At 34.4% G+C, this 22,151-nt stretch overlaps 1 protein-coding gene across 1 annotated transcript; it reads left to right on the forward strand.

Moving 5' to 3' along the window:
- The first annotated feature begins 1,144 nt into the window (after positions 1-1,144).
- LOC128234222 (activin receptor type-2A-like) lies at positions 1,145-21,242 on the forward strand. Its single transcript, XM_052948309.1, has 7 exons — positions 1,145-1,409; positions 5,385-5,549; positions 6,160-6,351; positions 7,536-8,251; positions 8,708-8,846; positions 9,253-9,383; positions 13,296-21,242. Exons 1-7 carry the CDS (start codon positions 1,349-1,351, stop codon positions 13,524-13,526), a joined length of 1,635 nt encoding a protein of 544 aa, XP_052804269.1. The 5' UTR covers positions 1,145-1,348; the 3' UTR covers positions 13,527-21,242.
- The last annotated feature ends 909 nt before the right edge of the window (positions 21,243-22,151 follow it).

Genomic DNA, 22,151 nt, shown 5'->3' on the forward strand with positions numbered 1-22,151 from the left:
GTCATCGGGTGTTTTCGCGGCGTCAACAACTCAGAGTAACGCCTCACCCCATGGGCTCTAAAAATAATGTTGGACATTAAATCAATCAAAACCGTTCTACCCAAAATTAACCAAATTGAACAGACCCTAGGAAGCATCAAATTAAAATTGTCAGCTTTTGCCGAGAAAATGAGTGCGGTTGAAACGAAAGTCAACGACATTGAAAAAGCATGCAGCTTCGTAAGTGACGAAAATGACTCACGAAAAACAGAGGTTAACACCATTCAGAAGCAAGTCAAACATAGACACATTTTGTAAAAATACCGAATCTGCGATGCATTCTTTTCATCAGGAAGCAGAAAAGGCCAAAACGGAACTCACCAAGAACCTTATAAAGTTAAAGTTACAGCTTTAAACAGACAGTATGATTTTCGATCGTGCGCATCGACTCGGGGTTAAGGCGGATGGTAAGACTTATCCCATTGTGGTTAAATTCCACAACTACAACTCCAGAGAGGCCGTTTGGTTGAAATCCCTCGAACCGGCCATCAAAGATACCCTGAAAAGTTCCGGCAATGGCATCGGAGTCCAATCCCCACAGGAGTACCGTGATGCTCGGAAGGCATTTTACCCCATCGTGAAGGACGCCTAAAAACGTGGAAAACCGCCCATATCACCGGAAATAAACTCAATGTCATTAGAAATTTAACAAAAGTTTGTAAACGGCAAACTCTGCGACCCTAAAAACAATTGATGTTTTATGGCTAAAAACGTTACTAACGTTTTAAAGAAATGAAATTTTTGACAGTTTGCCAAACAATTGATATATGTTCTATTGTTAGTTATCTTATATGTAGTGATGCCACTTTAGTGGACGTACGGAAACTATTATAGATTGTGCTGTTTTGGAACCCGGTAAAAATGGAGATCACATAGGAAGAAAGTTCAAATATCAATATTTTATTGATAGTGTATTTGCTATATGTAACTATTTTGTTCATTAATACAAGTTTTTCAAATGTTAAAATTTTGGTCTATTTGAAGTTTTCACATGATGGGAGAATTGGTTTAACGTGACCAGCCTTTTGAAAGCTTATATTTGTGGTAACCAATGAAATCGGGTGTAACAAAAGACTGAAATAGATTCCAACATCCGGGAGTTTTTTTGTGCGGTCGGCCATTTTTGTTGTTTTGGATGGTTTTGATGATATCTTTGCATTATTTTCGAGTGAAATGATTGTTTTTAATGCATATTGCCAAATATAGAAAGACAAACAGATGGATGCGTCATTGGCACTGATGTCATACAAAAATCGATGACAGATTTGATGAATTTAACACAAAATTGAATGAGGTCAAGAAAACAAACATGTTAAACATTACTCAATTTCTGTCAAGTACGCTTGTGCTGATATTAATTATACTTCATGGTAAGTAACCTTCCTTACAGTCAGTATTATCAGTTATCGCCATTGAACTGCAGCCTTTCTTTCGAATAGTTTTTACCAATCCATAATTATTTTGCAAGGATGGTCATCAATGTTTGGGAAAATTAATCTGGGTCAATTTGGCCAAATAACCGTTTCGCCCTAGTGACAAACTTGGTCAGGTAGATTTTTGCTTATTTTTCTTCAGAAATAAAACTGATAGTGTTCATTCTTCTCGCGTTTTGGCGGGCTAATCCTCATATATCAGACAACGCGAAAACTTTCTTCTTCACAGGACATTGCGACAGGTAAACACTGAAAGTTTACCTGTCGCACCAAATTTTTACCTGTCGCAATGTTACAAACAGTATTCAGTTACATCAGCCTAAACCTTGATTTTAAGCCTCTTTTTTTAAATAAGTTTTGTAATTTCCCATTATAACAGGTTTAGATCATTTTGGTTAGATTTGTCTTACAGTACAATAATAAATTACAAAAAAAAAGCCAAACATAATGTAAAAAAATCAATATTCGGATCATATAAATGTCATAATTTTTTTCTTCCCTTGCCTCCCAAAAAAAACTCATCTGGTTCGTCTACCCATGGAACAGCTAGATCTTACTCTTTTTATTCATCTTTAAATTAAAGATACAATACGGTTAAAAAATGTAACGAATTGTACTACTAGTCAAACTCAGGCACACCATTTATGCAAAAACGAAAGTAGAGTTCTTGTTATTGGCAATGTTAAACAGAGCGGAAAGAAAGTCAGCTCGGTATATTAATCATCATATTTAAATTAACACGATTGCCGGGAACCACTACATACGGAATTTTGTAATTTCCGAACATTTCTGTAAAATAAAAGTATAAGAGTACGAGCTGAAATCGGAACCTTACGCCTTTTATCGGCTTTTACGGAAACATGTCGAAACGGGGTTTACAAATAGTGAAACACGGATTAACACGCTGAATAATCATGATATAAAAATAACTCTGAACATTTATTTAGAAACTGAAAGTAAATTTTCCGAAAATTAAACGGTGCTGACTTTAATTTTTCACCGGACATTGTGACCGACCAAAACAAAAGTTTCGTCGGTCAAAATTGAAATATACCGGACATGTCCGACTGTCCGACGGACATTCGCATTGTCTGATATATTTTATTTAAGACTACCGATGTTTAACTTAAAGAACACTTGCATATGTGAACTGCAAGTGCTCATAGTGTACACATATATATATACCGTTGTGTTTGACAGTTAGGAATGAAAAAACCCACCTTAAACTCACAATTATTTGTTGGATATTTACTTTTGGGGCATGGAACCATTATGGAATAACACATAATGGTAATCTTACCTGTAATATGGTTTGTTTTTATGATCGTTTTCGCTCAAAATAGATTTTAACCCAGAATCCAAGTCAGAATGAATGGTGACAAAACAATTTGTTCGTGACAGTGGTCGAAATTAGCACAAGCCCTGCACTGGTAAAATGCTTTCTGAGCTTGCTCAATTTCTTGGTTTTATACAGCTTGGCTTGTTAAAAAATGTAATGCCAAGCAGAAGTATATGAATACGAGCTTGTTCATCTAAAAGACTAATTTTGATGACATATGTGAATGATTTGCCATATTAAATATCGCAAAAAGATCCATCCACATACAATTTTATGGACAAAAAGGGAGTGATTGATAAGTGAACATGGGTGATTGGTCAATTTAACCAATCCTGTAACTTGCGGAATCAACTTGACAACCTGCAGCAAATTTTTACTGACTAATTTTTGAAGGTTATTTTAACATGTTACAAATCTGCAATGCATGGTGAGGTGCATATTCATATACAGTCGAAACTAGTTGGCTCGATATTTCATGGCTTGAAATCCTCGTTGGCTCGAACCAGATTAAAAGGACCGATTTTTTTTACTCCTTGCTCACATAAAATTTGATCAGATGGCTTGATATCTTGAGGGTCGATATTTCTCCACGCTCGAAGTCGTTTTCGCGGTCCCAAGTAAGAATTTCACACTTTGTTTTGGTTGCTTGGGTCAATGTCATTTTCGCGGGTTCAGTTAAGAATCTCACGCATTAATTTGATTGCTTGGCTTCATTTAGCACAAGGTGCTAATCGATTAAAATTGCTTGACTGGTATTATAATTATTATAAAATTTAAATGGTTAAACAGTTTAAATAAACATGCCATCACTTTAAGTTCTGTCTCTAATTGTTATCCATCTATAAATTTCTATGCATTTTGATATAACTTATAAGCTATGTTTGTGTTACCCACTGTTTGAAATTGCTTGTTTGTTGTTTTGCATAAATGTATTTTTATAATAAATTTAAAAAAAATCAAAAGATATTTTCTAAGTATTGAATAAGTCATGTTACGAACTGTACGATGTGTAACTATGTCATATAAATACTTTTCTTTCGGAGATAGCGTAGCCAATAACAAACAAAATTAACAAGTCTTTTTTGTAACAAATACAAAAAAATACATTCTGTAAGCAATCCCGCTTGGCTCGATATTCTCGAGGCTCAAAGTATGGTCGGTCCCTACAATATCGAGCCATCAAGTTTCGACTGTATATACATCAACAAGGATGTCACTTCCAAGCACACATTTTTTTTGCAGATTTTGTTATGCACCGCGATTTTTCCTTACTGCAGATGTCATCTGTTGAATCTATTTTTCACGATATCCCACGTTATAAGTATATCGCACGCTGTGTTCATTACTTTAATTTGGCCCGCAAAATTTGACATCAAGGGTCATGGTTTACAAAAGGGTAAAATTTCGGCTGTTTAACAATGAAATACAAACAGAGGCAATATCAATGATTCAATGTTTATTATTAGCAAGTCAGGACAGTGTTCATTTGGCGTTAACACACACATAAACATATTAATCGCCGGTAAGAACCATCAAATAGAATGAACCCTTTCAACTGTTGGAGACCGATTGTTTACCCTCACTATCAGGTAAAAGCCATTCTACGGGCACAGTATAATTTATAATCTCCCCTTTTGTACCAGCAGCACCTGAAAAAATACCTGCCTGTCCAGGTCAGCCGCAATGCAGCGATATACCGCGCACATTTTTTTAAGGTTGTGTGCTGAAGCAGCCGATGAACGTGGTGACACAACCTTCCTTTTTTGAAAACACGTGGTTGGTAGTGTACTGTCAATTTTAATGAAATTAAAATTAAAAATGAAGGACGCTTAGTAAAGGAACTAATTTGCATGTTTAAAATAATCCATTTATTAAGAAAAATGAAAGGTACTAAGGTGTACAATAGGGAATATTTATTTCTAGCATGTGATGTCAAGATGCATAGGCAACATTGGGCAGTCATTGCTCAAAAAGAGTAAGTAATGGGGAGGCGTACGAGGATAAAAATCAAGTCATTCTTTCATGGCACTGCTCAATGGTGGTTCATATTAGTTTTGTCAAGTATGCATTGGTTTACAGAACTATCAAAACATTACATGAAACCAATACATGACGAGTCTGGAATAAATTTACATTTTAGTTAAGTGAATTAAAATTCCATGCTGATATAACACAAATGTTTAACAAGATGTAGCTAAAAGACAAAGACAAAAGTAGGCAAAATAAGACCCAGGCAGAAACGGATACAAGGCCAAATCAACCTAATACCAGGATAATGTCTTAAGTATTCTCAAGCTTGAATATTTTGTTTTGGAATGGAAATACATGTATGAAGCATATCAGGTGGTAATATGGCTGTTATAAATCTAATTAATTCAGACTATCACTGGTTTTCTCCGAGGGTTAAAATGTTAACCTTCATAGAAATTAGGCTTGCGGACTTGTTTTATTTTAGACCACTGCATATATGATTTAACAATAACTATTAGCAATTATTGTAATTATACAGTAAGAACAAGTCAAGAAATTCACTTACAAAGTACATTTTAATGATATGTTATTGTCATTTCCAGGTGATTTGTCTGCTGGAGCAAAGGGCGCACCATACAATGAGGAGGGTGTATCCACAATCACATGTGCCTACTACAGCGAGAATGATCCAGACTGCAAGGATGGCAAGTGCCCCAGGCCGTGCGAGGGATCTCCAAAACCATACTGCTTTGCTACATGGAAAAATGGTGACACATACAAAATAAACTTTTCAATACGAATGACACTTTTGTTATAGAATCTATTATGAGAAAAAGACTTCAGATTAATCCATTGTTTAATTGAGATTAATCCATTGTTTCATATTTATCATCTATAGTTGCAAGAAATGTAAATATTACCTATTCCCATGCAATTGTTTTGATGATTCTTTTTATTTATTTAAATTGATTTTATAGATTAAATGGTTTAATTTCGCCATTTCATACTCTCTTTTTTATACACCTGGCACTGAAGGTGTTTGCTGTGTCACTTTCATGTAAGATCTAATAAATTGGATGTTGATATACATTGATTGATCACAAAAACTAAGTACAAGTGGTATATAGACGCTGATGGTGACTGGTCATATTGACATGTGGCAAATATCATGAAGCCCTTCTAACCCCCAATCCAATAGTCTTGTTAAATTTAAGTGGTTCTGTTAATAAATTTGCCAATTTTTTTATTGATAGAGGAAAATAAATTATGAAATAATGAAAATGAATTTTCGCTCCATTTGTTAGGCTATTCCTTATATCATTGAAGTCTGATAAAGTGAGCCATTGGAAAGGTGTATAATGTAATTTAAACTTGCAGGCACAGATGGTCAGATAGAGATTGAGATGCAGGGTTGTTGGTCGGTGGAGGATGACTGTATGAATGATAGCCAGTGCGTCCAGTCCCCCTCCATACAGCACCTCAACTTCTGCTGCTGCTCCGAGCCCTTGTGTAACATCAAAGTGAAGAATGTCTACTACCCTCCTACCTTGTCCCCACCCACCACAACAGGTATTGCACTTCATACATCTTACTTCATTTACTATTTGTAGTAGGCCAGATATTACACTTTATACAACTTACTTCCTATACTATTTCTACATGTAGTTCAACTTGCATACTGATGTGTCTCATTAACATGAGGAATGTCATCTTACAGAGTATTTTTCTATATGATTACTGCCTATCTATTAAGCACAGGTGTAAAGAAATTGTCTATCTCTCTCTCCATATATATACAAACACATTTTCCTCGCCACTGTCACATCATCACTGGCACAATAGATATTATTGACAAGAATGATTGTGATTAATTAACAATTGTTTATACAGTTTAGATTGAGTTCAATGTGTCAATGTATCATATGAATACACTTGTCAGTGATTTTTTTTTTTCGTGAAATTTACCGCCGAATAACGGCCGTTTCCCCTCGCTGAAAATCGTCCAATTTTCCAAAAAAATAGTCATATTTTCCCAAAAAAAGGTAATCAATTCCCCTCAGAAATGAATAAAAAATACAATTATGAATTGTCAGGGTTTCTTTCGGCAATATTTATAGCCGGTATTCAGTCATGTTCCCAATGGCATAAAGTATCCTTTTTTCCCCATTTCTGAATAAAAATTCCAAATCTGGAGTTCTAAAACTAAAAAGAAAATAAGAATAAAAGACGATGTAAATGTAAACAAAACAGTTATTTCCCCTACATGCAAGCGTCTATTCACAGAGACATACATTGATGTAACATCAGCATCATGGTGAAAGGTGGATTTTCATTGGTTTAACTATATTTTTTATCCAATCAGAGAGCATGTAACAAATTAAGAGTTAAAACATTGTGTTAAAACAAGGATTAATAATTCAAAAGTGACAGTAAATGGCGCAGAAGGGGATTAAAATAACTAATAGACAATGCTGTTCTTTCTCATGCCTCACCTACATGTCTTCATACATGACATTGACCTTCATTGCCAATATCGGAAAATGACAGAACTGAGAAGTGAAACTGAAAGTAGACAACTGAGTGAAATGACATTGTAAATATTTATTATAATGATGGTGTATTTACTTTTTGATGAATGCCGAAGGAAACATGTTGATGAAATTTTACAAAATTCATTCATTTGTTTATTGATCAATTACAAACAAGTCTGACTATTTGGAAATCCCAAAAGAGTTGTCTTCCTATATTTTCAGAAAAAAATGCCAAAGTGAAAAAGCTTAAGAATGGGCAGTTAACAACGACACTGATCTACTCAATAGTTCCCCTGGTGGGTCTGGCGGCAGTGATAGTGCTTGTTTTCTGGATGTGGAAGCGGTTTAAACGCCAGGTCTACTACAGGCAGCAGTTGCCTACGGTTGACCCCACACGCGACCTCCCACCATCACCGGGACCTGAACGCCCTATAAAGCTGATTGAAGTTCGGGCTCGAGGTCGATTCGGGACCGTGTGGAAAGCCCAGCTTCATGATAAGCTAGTTGCCGTGAAAAAATTCCCGTTACAGGATAGACATTCATGGACAACAGAACAAGATATTTACAGATTACCTCATATGAATCATGAAAACATTTTGAAGTTTATAGGTACAGAGAGAAGGGGGGATAACTTGAGTTTAGAACTGTGGTTGATCACAGAGTTTCATCAAAACGGGTCATTGTGTGAATATTTGAAAGGAAACACTATAACTTTGAGTGAGTTGATCAAGATGGCCGGGTCTATGGCTCGCGGGCTTGCTTTCTTGCATGACGAGATTCCTGCACTTGGTGACAAGGCTGCTAAGCCTGCTGTTGCACATAGAGATTTTAAGAGTAAAAATGTCCTCATTAATACGGACCTCAGCTGCTGCATAGCAGACTTCGGGCTGGCTCTCAAGTTTGAGCCTGGCAAGAACCCAGGGGAAACTCACGGCCTGGTACGTAAAAACATAGTAGCATGTTAAGTTTTATCTTGTTTGATAAATACATTTTCATGGCTTTTTCACAAATTTGGCTACGTTTTTAATGAAAAACGTGAATCTTCCCCCATTTTGTAGACATTTGTTTCCCAAAAATTAGTAAGCACAAATTTCAAAAGGTGTGTTTGTTGGTGTGTTTTTAAACCATGGCAACATTGTTTGGTCTGATGTAAAAACAGTTGTGTTTATTTCTAGTTGTTTGTCGATCTTTCATTAATTTTATTAAATGAGCTTACAGTAAAACACTGTTAAATTTACCCAATTTAAAGAGTTTTCAAATTAATATTGAAATGAAAAATATTCCCAAGAAATTCTCCCGTTTAAATATAGCGGAATATCTCTGTATTTAGCTTGAGCACTAAATTGTTTATTTTGCACATGTACAGAATTTTTTTAATGTTAAACCCCCTCCAGGTTGGTACAAGGCGTTACATGGCCCCAGAGGTGCTGGAAGGGGCTATCAGTTTCAATCGGGACGCATTCCTGAGGATCGACATGTATGCTTGTGGTATGGTCCTCTGGGAACTCCTGGCAAGATGCACTGCCACAGATGGTATGTTGTTTCTGTCCTGCAAATTCGACTTTTCGAAGAAGCAGACCTAGCCTGGTGACTTATTTTGCTACTTTTAGACATTGTAGGGTTTTAAAAATAACAGGGTGCTACTTAAGAGGGACAGGGTGTTAAGGGTGAAAAGGGCACATTCTATTGGGCTGTAAAGAACTTGAACATTAAGAATTTGACAGAAAATGTTTGGAATACTAGGTGTCAATTGCCAAATATCTAAAGTTAGTATGTGTTTGTAATGATAAGAATTAATTGAAAACAAAGAAATAATTAATGTTCTTATGGATATTGAAATGTTTCAGAAAATCCAAGAGGTGATAGTTATTTGACATAATCAACACCCACACTATGTTATGTACCTTAATTTTTTATCAATGCATAATACTCTCTGCAGCGTCAGTTGGCGAATACCAGTTGCCATACGAGGAGGAGGTCGGACAACACCCGACTCTTGAGGACATGCAGGAGCTTGTTGTCATCAACAAGGTCCGCCCCGCCATCAAGGAGCACTGGCTAAAACATACGGTATGTACACTTATGGTCTGCCCTTCCATCAAGTAGATTTGGCTAAAAACAAGGTATGTACACACAAGGTCCTTCAGCCGTCAAGGAGCACTGGCTAAAACATATGGTATGTACCCTTATGGTCTGCCCCTCCGTCGAGTAGAGTTGGCTAAAACAAGGTACTTACACACAAGGTCCTCCAGCCATCAAGGAGCACTGGCTAAAACATATGGTATGAACACATTCGGTCTTCCCTTCATTCAAGTGGAACTGGCTGAAACAAGGCTCGTACACACAATGTCTGCCCCACCATCAAGGAATAGTGGATAATACATATGGTACATACACACAAGGTCCGCCCCATCATCATGGAGCACAGGCTAAAAGATATGGGAAGTTCAGACATGGTCTGTCTCACCACAGAGAACTGGTTGAAACTTGCAGTACTTAAACACACGGTCTGGTCTACCATCAACAGGGCACTGGCAGAAACATACAGGTTATATGCCCAAGATACACCCTGCCATAAAGGTGCGCTGACTAAAACGTAGAACATACACACTAGATCAACCCTGCCATAAAGGAGCTCTGGCTAAAACGTTGGTCTGGTTTTAATTGGTTTGTAAAGTGTGTGGGTGGTTAACACTCTAAACTTGTCACTAAGGGGTCTGATTTCTGGCGTGGGGCACACGTTGATTGGTTTGTGGATAAGGCTGTATCTAAATCCCTCAAAACTGAGCAGTATTTCTCATCTCTAATGTTCTAGGACAATTGGCAGCTAAAAGCCTGACTTCATAGCTAACCATAGGATAAGTGCACTGGTTAATCTAGATAACATGGCTTATCAGCAAATAGTATTTCTTCTGGGTCTTCAGCAAAAGCAATGTTGGAATAACTGTACCGATGATTGACTGTGTAATTATTTTATTCCTAAATATCTGAACTGCACCACATTACGAACCTGCATTTCCTCTGTGCTGTGGAGCATATGACAACTAACAGTCATAAGGCCACAATTAAAAAATTCTTTGTTTGCCCTTTACCGACCCTAAATTTTAGAGGTGGGTCGGTAGGTAGGAAAAATATTTTATTTTTTTCTAGAATTTGATCTTGAACACAAAAACTGGTGTTTGTATGTTTGACCTTTTTTATTTTTTCTGGTGGATGAACCATATTGTTGCAACCATTACATTAATATATGGGAATGCATTTTAATGTTTAAATTATTATTAAATGATATATAGCTTTATATGCATGGTTCACCTCATTTCTGTATTTATCCACCTTGTCGTGTGTTGTAATATATATTTGTAAGCTTGACTGTACTTCAATATATAAATGTATGCTGTATTGATATGCTTTACTGTACATGCAGGACACTTTGCTTTAACCCCACCTTGCACTAACTTCTTGCATGATTGTAGATCTAGACACAAATGTGTAATATTGGCATTTCTGGATGTGGTTTTTCAATCTTTTCACTGCTAGTCATTTTACACCCCATACATTATCATACTAAAGAGTGCAAGACAGTCCCAAGTCTGTAGAAAAGGGGGAGGGAGGCATGTTTTAACTATATAATATGCAAAATAAATTAATTTTGATAGAACTCGTGTTGTTACTTTTAAATGTTAAACTCTCTGTCAGATGGCAGAGTATTATTGCTTGATTTGGAATTCTGACCTTGACAACATTCTAAGAGTGACATGTATGACCAAACATGTTGCAGCAGTGTTTGTATAAATGGCAGTGTAATTATTGTGAGGTAGAAAGAAACTTCCGTTCTGATCATATAAATTTGGGGGAATATGTAAGAATTTCATATCAAGCATGGTCCATCAATGCATCACACCTGGAATATCTATACCATATTTACTTTAAAAAGCAGGGATTTTAAATGTTATTTATTCACAAAGCTAACAACTTTACCATTTATTTATAGCAGAAAACTGATACACATGTATGAACAAGAATTGTGCACAGTTATAAAAATACTTGTGACATTCTTGGGACAATCCTTTAACAGATACAATTTCTTTAGTTACATGTGTAGAACACACAAAAATGTCCGACTAGAAGACTAGAAATGTCTGACTAGAAAACATACAGTGGCATAATTATCATGCTATTTACATCGAACTTGGTTTTGGAATGTTCACAACTCTTAAAAAAACAAGAACAGTATGGCCAAGAAAGTTGTAACTTTTGTAGAAATATAGACATTTTCTGATTGCTTAGCACGATCTGTCAGTTTCTGCTTATTCCCATCAAGGTACCACATGGCATTGGTAATAACATCGATGTGCTTCTTGACAGTATCATCTGGCATAGAGCCCGGGAACATGACGTCACAAGATGTCATATGGTCACACAGGCTGTTGTACAGTTTGTCTTTAGCTAAAAACAAAACAAAAACATTTCACTTAGTATTTAATATTTTAAAACTTTTTTTGCATTTGGTTTACACATTTTTTCTCAGCAGTAGTTAAGATTAACCCATTAATACCTTAAAGAAATGCATTTACTCACATGTGCGACCAGTGAAGGCCCAGAGAGGCCTTTCAATGTGACAGAAATTCTTATACAAACTAAATAGCAATTTCTGCAACAGTGCAGATCCTGATCTGACTGCACATATTTGCACGCTATTAAATCTGGATGTTCACTGTTTGCACGCTAATCTGGATGTGCACTGTTTGCCATTGTGACTATTAAAAAATGTACCTTATTATTATTTTTTTTATTTTGTTACAGCATTTAATTTAACAATACAGCATTCCTGTGCAGGCTGAAGTTTGAGCAGCTTACAAGTAATACATGCAGAAAGAATCGGACAATTTCTGTATATGTTAGGATCAGTTGCAGAGAGCGAATTGCCATAGAAATATGTTCAATTCTGTAGATGTTATATATATATGGATGGGCCCAGGTTATAACATGCAACCCCAAAAACTTTGTCGTGGGAGGGGCTTGAATTTCTATATTTTAAAATCATTTGGGGAAAGACATGTTAAATACCTAGCGTCAATTGAGTTAAATTTCACATGCAGCCATCAATATTTCCTGGCAGAAACCCCCCGTCGGAAACGCAGGTACCACAAAATAGTTGAGTGGGTCCAATCATATTTAAAACAAACAATTTTCTGTGCAAAATGTTTTGTCAACAAATATTAAATACAACATTAATAATACAAACCTGTGACTCTGTTACCATCTGTCTTCGTTTTTGGTTATTTGCCGTTTTCCCCCTGCATCATCATGGTGAATGCATTCGAGTGGGAAGCTTCGTCACCGTCAACATTGTTGTTCTGATCATTGATATCACTTTCTCTTTTTATATTGTAAGTAACATACTTCAACGAACAGTCAAAGGTATTGAGCACCGAAATACTTTCAGAAATGTCTGGATGGAAACTTTCGACATCGGTGCTGTTTTTGCAAACGGAAATTGTAACGGAATCCGTTTTTTGTAATGTTACGTTTGCCTTATTCATGAAGTCTGATAATACATCTTCCCATGTGTAAGTGGACTCGAAAGAACTTATTTTATTTTTCGCAATTTGATTTAATTTACCATCAATATTAATAAAAACACTAACAAAATGTTAATATGGACGCCATGATGATGAACTGTTTTCTAGACGCTTGCAAATCGTTCACAAAACGTACAAGCGCTTCTTTTGTCTTGATTGATTTAAAGAACCCAACGATTGAGCGGAAAGAAAATAAACTAAACTAACGGCGAAAAAACAGCGAAAACAAATCGTGACTGCAAAATTGAAAAAAAAAATATTCTCACGAATTTTGCAATAAAATATTTTGGGTCGGCGGCTTTTTTTCGGGTCGGTCGGTAAAGGGCAAACAAACTTAATTTTAATTTAGGCCTAATAGAAGCTTGCTGGCCCTGTTAACGAATGTATGTTACCTTTTTAGGGTCTAGAACAGCTGTCAGCTACCATGGAGGAGTGCTGGGATCACGATGCTGAGGCACGACTCTCGGCAGACTGCGTGCTCGAGCGCGTAAACCAGGTGGAGCGAAACATGCTGACCTCATCCCTCGTATCACCCAGCAACACTGCCATCAATGCGCAACAACTGCAACCTCTGATCATTAACACTAACCAGGGATTACCGCCAGTTACGCCTCTTGTGCAGACTATTTAAGGCTCGTGTTAAGTGTCATTAATCGTATATATTCATTCATGTTATTATACATTTTTATTAACAATTGAACGCAGATATTGACTCATTAGTCAAACTTGTTGGCTCATACTGACTGACGTTACTACCTGATTTTTACAATGACTTATTTATATGTAATGTGTGATTTTCTTTTTGTTTAATGAAATTACTTTTAATTATGAGAATTGTTTTTCTACATACATCCTCAGTTAAGGGAATGGAAATGTGTTTGTTCTGTGGCATTCAGGTAAATCATTTTGGAAACACGTTATTTAGTGGAATCTACTGCTTTTCAATGATAGAGAAGGAATTTGTGTAATGCTGAAGTGTGTTATTCTGTTAGTAATGTATTTTAATTACAATGGGTTTGAAAAAAATTACAGTTAAAAAATGGCATTTTATCAAATTTTTATGCACTTCAAAATGACTTATTGTTCGTGAACATCTGTCATCAATAAGCTGTCTAAACAGTTCCCATAAGCTGCTAACAAGTGTGTTAAATTTGTTTTAAATGATCTCTTTAACTATTTTACAAATAAAAAACCCTCTTGTGTTTTACAATCAAATAATCGTTTAAAACAATTAATTTGAACCATCACTTTTATTTTTCCATTTTTATGCACCGGTTTCAATTTTTTTGGCAGGTAATATTTAAGGCCATGTAAATGTATTTTAAAGTATTATGGAAGTATTTTTTATAAGAAAACCATGTTTTAAATCTCAATTTGCTCATTTTATCTCTTCCTATACTGCGGCAAGTACCTGTTGTAAACCAGTCTTTTAATTATGAATTGTATTGATCATCAGTTGCAAACATTTTGCGGAAAAAAACAGACACACCAATAGGTTTTATAATTTTATATAAAAGATATGGGCATATGTATAAATCAATATTTATCAGTTTATAAAGCTAAATTTGTTTCAACTTACAAAAGCTATGTACTTCCATTGTTTTGCATTTTGTACATGTATATTGAAATTATGTACAAAACATTATTAATAATGAGTATTTTGGATTGCTGATTATGTTATTTTACAAGTATGAATGTTGATTCGTTGTTGTACTATTATGTTGATCATGGCATTATTTAGATAATTGAATTGTAGTTTGGCTGTGGATTGCTTGAATTTAGCGAGGGTTCGATATGCGGGAATCAATCAGTGACTGAGATTTAATGTAATTTAAGAATTAGATTCCAAGTGTTTTGATTGGCTTGTAAAAATAGCCCATCAAAATAGGCTTGTCTAAGGTTTTAGATAAGGATTATATTAAATATGGCCACATTGACCAGTTATTTTTACAGTCCAATTAATACACTCTGATTCTACTCTTTGATTAAGTAGGTCATTAAAAACAGCACATGGTCTTAAAACATCGTGAATATCTATTAAAAAATGTTTGTGCGTGTTTAAATATTGGAATTGTGAAATTTTGAATTGGTCAAACTTAAACAATAATCACAAAAAGACCTCATTAAATTTAAGCGATACACAGCAGTTTTTGCATAACAACATGTACCTCGTTACGAAGCAGCCTTGTATTTTTGTATCGTGTGGGGCAGTGAGTTTTTATCAGGGCTTTTTGAAATGATTCTGTGAATTGCTAGTTTTTTGTAACGCTTGAGTTCAAAACTTTTTTTTAACATTTTACTCTTTCTAGGTTTATTCTAGTGTTGATTACTACTGTAAGTTGTAGAGTTTTGATTAGGTATGAACTTGGTGTTTTAAATCTTATATTCACCTTTGTACTAGTAGGTTAATTAAACAATGTTTTATTGGCATTCATAAACTCAAACTCAAATGGTGACATATCTTGATCTTTCGGGGTTAAACACATATATTAAAAACACTGTATTTGGGGGAAAAAAATGAAGTAATTTGTACCTAAATACATGTGACTAGTCTTCACTGGCAAATTTACTGTGGCAACAGCTGTGTCATAGGTTGTAATATCAGTCGCAGATTGTGAAAACTTCTTTATATACAATTATATAAATGATGTTATGCAAAACGTGCATTATTTTATTTAATTATATAACGGTGTAGTTTTTCACGGTCTGTATGTGATGCTGCCAGCTATGGCTGAGATAGAGACTTAAAGGGACTCGCTCATGTTTTTCAACCAAAAATAAGTTTTCCCGGTTATGCATCTGAAAACACTTATTTCATCTTTATTTTACTCTATGCTATCAAAATTGCAGAAAGTTTAAGTATAAAAAATATTTTGGTTTTAGTGGGCTGCGAACCCAGGCTTGTAAAATCAAGAAAATATAGATAACTGACACCTTATCCACTAGGCCATAAGGACTTGTACAACATTACATAGATATATCAACCTTTTAAGAATACATTGATAACATCACATGATAGTGTGAAACAACCAAACATGCAATAATAGAATCACTCAATGCCGTCAATGCCTGAAGGGTTCCAGCTGTCAGAACCATCTTATAGTTTTAACACTCCTAATGATTTGCCCCACTTAATTTCGTAAAAAAGAAGTGCATTTTACAAACCATGAGAGAGTCTCTTTAAAGGGACTCAATCGCAGATTTGATGTTGGCAACGATGTTTTAAACTGTGTTCAAATTGAGTTTTTTTACCATTTATATACACAAACACCAAACAGTTAGTGGCTGATTCTCATTTGTAATGGAATTTTGTAAATCCATAACTAACAATCTTTGGCAAAATAGGGCATTGTTTTTCGCATTAAAGGAACGACTAAGTTTATCATAGAAACACACATATTGTTAACATTTCACACAAAACAAAAAATATGTCTGGCCTTTATAAGTGTGAATGTGTCACTTGAATCGGCAAAACCTTTTTGCTACCTCAATTACACATTGTAACTCAAGAATATATATTATACATTATAATAAACTTTTCCGATTTATATAGATGCGTGTGTATGAAAAAGGAAAAGTTATTGTCAACATCGAATACAGAAACATGTTTATAGTTTACGATGATTGTAACCAATACTGTCAGCAATAGATTTATAGAGTGTTGGCACTTATTTAATGTTCCTAATGTGAACATTGTTAAAGTTCACTATGTTATTAACAACATCGTTGTTAACTTTCAAACATGAACTATTAAAACAGCTTAAACATGTATCTCGAACCTTGTTAGAAATACTTCATATCACAGGTGCGTCCATAAAACCTCAAGGATAAGAAAGAATTAACTGTTAACAACGATGACGTTAACAATGTTGTTAACTTGAACAAAGTTCTTAACAATCAGCCCCATGTGTTTTGCTAATACATAGAGTTGTCAAGGTCAGCTTTTTTATGATAATGAATACATAGGTATTGTTGCCATTTTCTTCTAATAACCTCATTGCAAAGTAGGGAAATATTGTTTTATAAAGATTTTAGTTACTTGGTTTGTGTGTATATATACCTCAAATTATGCAGGGGAACTTTTGTTTGAAGTTCCTTTGATGTAATACGGAAATACGAGCATAAATTCATTGTAGTTTAATCATATTAATATCTATAATCAGGTGTTGCTTTCATTTTCAACTGTTGTGCTGAACTGGCCAGTAGCTATGTTTTTGAGAAATTCATTTAGCCTTCGTTCATCTCGCATTGTAAAGTGTTGCATGTACATGAAACTATGTGTATTTACTTGACAGGATAAATGGATTGTTTTTAACTTCTGCATAAGCTTGGAGGTTATAAATGATTAAAAAAAATCATTTATATTATATTACACAATAGTCATTTAAAGGATTATTTAAGCATTAGAATTATTGTTGCATTTATAATGTGTCTTTTGTTCGATAAGTATACATTGTATTTTTAATGCCAATAGGTTTACACAATTAATTTTAATATTACATTGTGTACTTACAATTTAAGAAGCAAAATTTTATATCAGAGCTCAATTAAACTGATTGTTAATAGCTGACTGTGGATTTCATTGACTGTTCAGGGTACTCAACTTGTGGAAGCCCAAAGTGACTTTTAATATGCATAAAGAAGCTTCAAAATGTACATTGAAATGTCTGTTTTATAATCAAAGAAGGGCAGGAACTAAGATATTAGACATCAGTCACTTATTTTAATGCTTCATTCTTCAAATTTCTGTTTATACAATTTGCATGTATAAAGCTGACGTTTGTTAAGAAAATAACAAAGACTAAAATAATGGGTTATGTTTCCTTGAAATTCTTATTGCTAAAGTCAAACATGTTTTGTTATTTTTAAAGATCATTACATTGAAATTTCTGCAAAATGTCCAGTTTTACAAAACAAATACATAATAAGATTTTCACATTGAATAATAAGTTGTAAAAGTGATTGTTTTTTGGAACAGCAGAATAGAACTAGAATGGACTGTGAACAGTTAATGGAATGCAGTGTCAGTGATTGTTTGAATGCAACCGGTGTATTTTATGGCTGGGAATGTAGCGTAGTGTCACTTTTGTCAATTGTATGCAGTTTTTTCGGGGGAGTAACAGTTGCGGAACCATGTTAACACTTCCTTCCACTCTTTTTATAGAAATTTAAATATATATGTAAATTTATATTTGCTTTAAATTTTTTTATTAATAAATGCAGAGCATTATTTTGAAATTGCGGTACATATTATGACTACTTGTTTCCAAATCCATCATTTTGTCAAATGAAATGGCTATATTGGGATAGTATGAAATGGCAGTCAGGGATAAAAATCTTCTTCATGGTGTATTAAAGGTAGGCTTACAAGATTGTAGTAAATACTTATAATTTCAGGCAATTATCACAATCTTGTAGGCAGCCCCTGTTTTGTAAAAAACATTGTTTTGTTTAAAACATCTATATTCAGTTACTTATACAGGAAGGATAATATTTTACCAGATTTGTTACATGGTCTGCATAACCACAGTTAGCAACAAGTTTGCTAAACTCAGTGTACAAAAATTTACTTGTTAAAAACATTTTATTGTTACTGCAAGGTACAACATTAGCCCTTATTTTGTCGTGAAAAAGAGTTTATAAATGTTGTCTGAAGAAATGGAAAAACAGTTTTAAGTGAAGACTTCTTTATAATTGTGTCTTACTATAGCCTTGACTTCTGGAACATATGTAGAATTATATGAAAAATATGCATTTTATTGACTGTTTGTATTGCATTTTATTGATTGAGTGTGAAAATATTAAAACTGTTGAAGTAAAGGCAGGTTTTTAATTTACTCCTGCACTCTTCCTATGATTAATTGAAAAATAATTTGTAAATTGTTATGAAATTTTTATCACATAATTATTGTATATGTATGTATTTAGACCTGTTTAAATACCTCTAAGCATTGAATGACTTACTATTCATATTTTATCATATTTTGGCCAAACTTCATGTTCTCATTTAAGGTGATTACGTTATTTTAAAAATGTGATTGTACAATGATTTTTTATAACATTTCAAGTTACTGTATGCGGGTTATGATATTACACATCATTCAGTTATGCTGTAAATAATGCTTTTGAAGGGTAGCAGTGTAAATAGCATTCGTTGTACAGAAAAAAAAAGCCACTTGACCCACCTTTCAATGTTGTATGCTATAGTGTGAAGTTGTGATGATCAATTATAATCGAGAATTAATTGGTCGGGCCTGAAACTGGAGACAATCGATTGTATAATACAGTATTTGGTTATAATCGATCATCTATTCAACCCACAAAGGGTGTTTCTTTTTTCCTCTGTTTATTTGCGTTTAGTTAATTTCCTCCAATTTTCTCCTCTGAGTTAATTTATGCATTCGGAAGTGTTTGGTTGTTATTGTTAACAATATAGCACAAAGCAACAACAACATTAAATAACTTCAGACATAAATATAGTTAAGGATTACAAGTCATATAGTTAAGGATTACAAGTCATTGCACAAGAATAAAACTTCAATAAATGTATTGTCATAAGCAAATTGTGCTTTCAATATTTATTATATCAGCTTGTTATTTATCAAACCATTGGCCAAAGGGCCGGGTAATTTTGATATAATTTTGAATGGAATAATTATTGCTTGCTGATTCTTTTTATGTAAAATATATGACTGAAAATATGTCACAGATAAAGTTATTGCAGATTATATTTCTGTTCTTTATTTCAACTGAAATCAGATGGAGAGCAACATAGTATGCAATCTAAAAGACCAAACGAGAAATTTTGTTATACTTTTTTCAGCCTCTACTCATAAATCTGTTTCAAATGATGCCACAATAATAATGAGTCTCCAGGCCTCTAAAAGACACACAATTTTGCAAAGGATACATTTAAGAGCTAACCAAAGTTAAAAAAAAATGAAATGTCATACTTTGTAATCAAAAGATAAACAAGGCAACATACAGTTCATATACCGGTAAATATTGAAATATCTTTTATGTAATAGATGAAATTTAGTAACATTTTCACGATTAAGAAAGGGAGGGGTTTGCCTAGCGTAGCTGATTTCTGTACAAGATTGTTGTTTACAGTGTTACTATATGATTGTCATGATACCTCGTTATTGTCATACATAGTCCATTCTCTGTCGTCTTCCTTTCTCTGTACATTGTCCATTATCTGTGCGTTGTCCATTCTTTATCATTTGTCAATTCTGTGTCTATCCGTGTTCATCATTTAACCCCTGATTTTGTGTCTCGAGTAAATTCACGTGACTGAGGTCAAAACTGTATTGAGTATTATGATTTTTGAATGAGGCAATACAGTTTTTATATCAGTAACTGTTCATCAAAAAATAAGTAATTACTATTTTGGCTTTTGATTAAAATTATTTGGATGATTGAATTTTGATACAAATTTTATGATAAAAATCAGATGTTTTACAAGACAGTTAATGAATTGAAAATGTTTGTATTAAATATTAGCCAAATATGATTTATTATCCTTGTTGAAAAAGCAATTATTTAATTTATTTTGCTGAATTTTGTTTTATTGCATGTTTATGGAGAAATAAGATCTGAGATAGTGTGATAATAGTGAAAGTGCTTCTTTATGTTGTGAAAATATTAATATTTAAATGTCTCAAGTGCATGCAAAACCTTGTTTAGAAATGAACTTGAAAACTTGGTTGTCAATGAAATGTCTCTCTTCTCTTATTGTTCTTCATATCAAGGGCAATAACTCTGTACCAGTTTATGTAAGAGGTCTGCCCACAATCCGCAATATATAATATCCATGATAATGATTACAGGGGTTGGGGGAGGAGTGGTAGGGAGGGTTTTGGATTTAATATATGAATATACTAGAAGTATGTCCTTATGTTTTTTATACGCTCGCTATTTTACCATTTTATACTAGAGAAATTGTTTTATTAAGCCTCCGACTTTTGATATGAATTTTTTTATTTTAAATTAAGTTGGTACTTGTTCTCTATTAATCAAATATGCAGTTTTAACATGTTTAGCTTCTAAAGAGTTGTTACAATTTAACCATTTGTAACTTTGACGAGTACTCTGCTTGTTCTGTTCTCGTCAATCGGAACACCTCGGTCATTATCCAACAGAATCGACTCTATCTCGAAGGTTGCCGGAGATGGCCGAGTTGTAACGATTGTTTTTTTTCGCATGGACTGTTTTTTGTGGGTTATTCGTCTTACGTGTTTTCACCCCTCATTTTCATAGCTTCATGTATTATTTCATTTTCATCGTACCATAGAATATGCTGATAGTAATGTGAAATAAAATAGTGTTTTGTTTATAAATATTACCGGCGTTGTTTTTCCTTTCACCGTGGCTGACCATTAACGTAATAGACATTAATCAAAACACTTTCAGTTCATTACAAACTGATTTGAATCACGCTCTTGTCTCTTTGTCGGGTCAAAACCAGTGCTGGTTTCCACTTGTAACTCTTTCGTAAACGAAAAAGAAACTGGACATAGTCGAGGTATGTCAATAGTCTTGGTGTCGACGTTTTGCATGTCACGACAAACGATAATGCGCACATTTGTAGCAAGGTCGATAACTCTGGATTTAATCATCATCGGCACTCTTGTAAGAGAACAAAATGTCCCCCATCCCCGGTGGGCCCCGAGCCATCGATGTCTTGGGTTTGTGGCGGACAAAGCAAGAGCATCACAAAGATAGAGCTAGAGCAAGGACCCCCATGGAGGAACGAGCAGCTTCTTGATGAGTGGCGGGCGGAGTAGTAGCATAGACCTTTCATGAAGCTTGGGCATAGACCCTTCTGGGGAACCAATATCATCTTTCTTGAAAATTACTAAACCTTGCCCGTATCGCTGTGTAACAAGCATCGCAATGCTAGAGCAAGGATCCTTAGGGGAGAACTTATAGATCCATGACCGCGTCAAAACGCTTCAATATTACACTGACTTCCAAATTGTTCCTCAGCAGCCAATTGTAAAAACAAAATCACAGAAACACTGGATAAGTTCGCTACAGTTTTCTTTCGTCACCTTGGACATTTTAATGATATTACTAGTATGGTTAAAGATGCACTCTTCCTCCAAAGTAAAATTGACAACAATTAATACAATTGTTTTAATTTAGGGAAAAGAATGAATAACTGTCGAAAACAATGGTTCTTATGAAAGATACCGTGCTTAATTTAAAAGGTGTAGAAAACACGGCGTTTCTACCTATGAAACGTTAGTTG

The sequence above is a fragment of the Mya arenaria genome, chromosome 5 (genome assembly GCF_026914265.1).
Source record: "Mya arenaria isolate MELC-2E11 chromosome 5, ASM2691426v1".
Taxonomy (NCBI): domain Eukaryota; kingdom Metazoa; phylum Mollusca; class Bivalvia; order Myida; family Myidae; genus Mya; species Mya arenaria.

Coding starts and splice junctions, on each gene's coding strand:
- LOC128234222 (XM_052948309.1), top strand. CDS start 1,349: ATGTTAAACATTACTCAATTTCTGTCAAGTACGCTTGTGCTGATATTA. Junction 1,410..5,384: donor GATATTAATTATACTTCATG/GTAAGTAACCTT, acceptor TGTCATTTCCAG/GTGATTTGTCTGCTGGAGCA. Junction 8,847..9,252: donor AAGATGCACTGCCACAGATG/GTATGTTGTTTC, acceptor TACTCTCTGCAG/CGTCAGTTGGCGAATACCAG.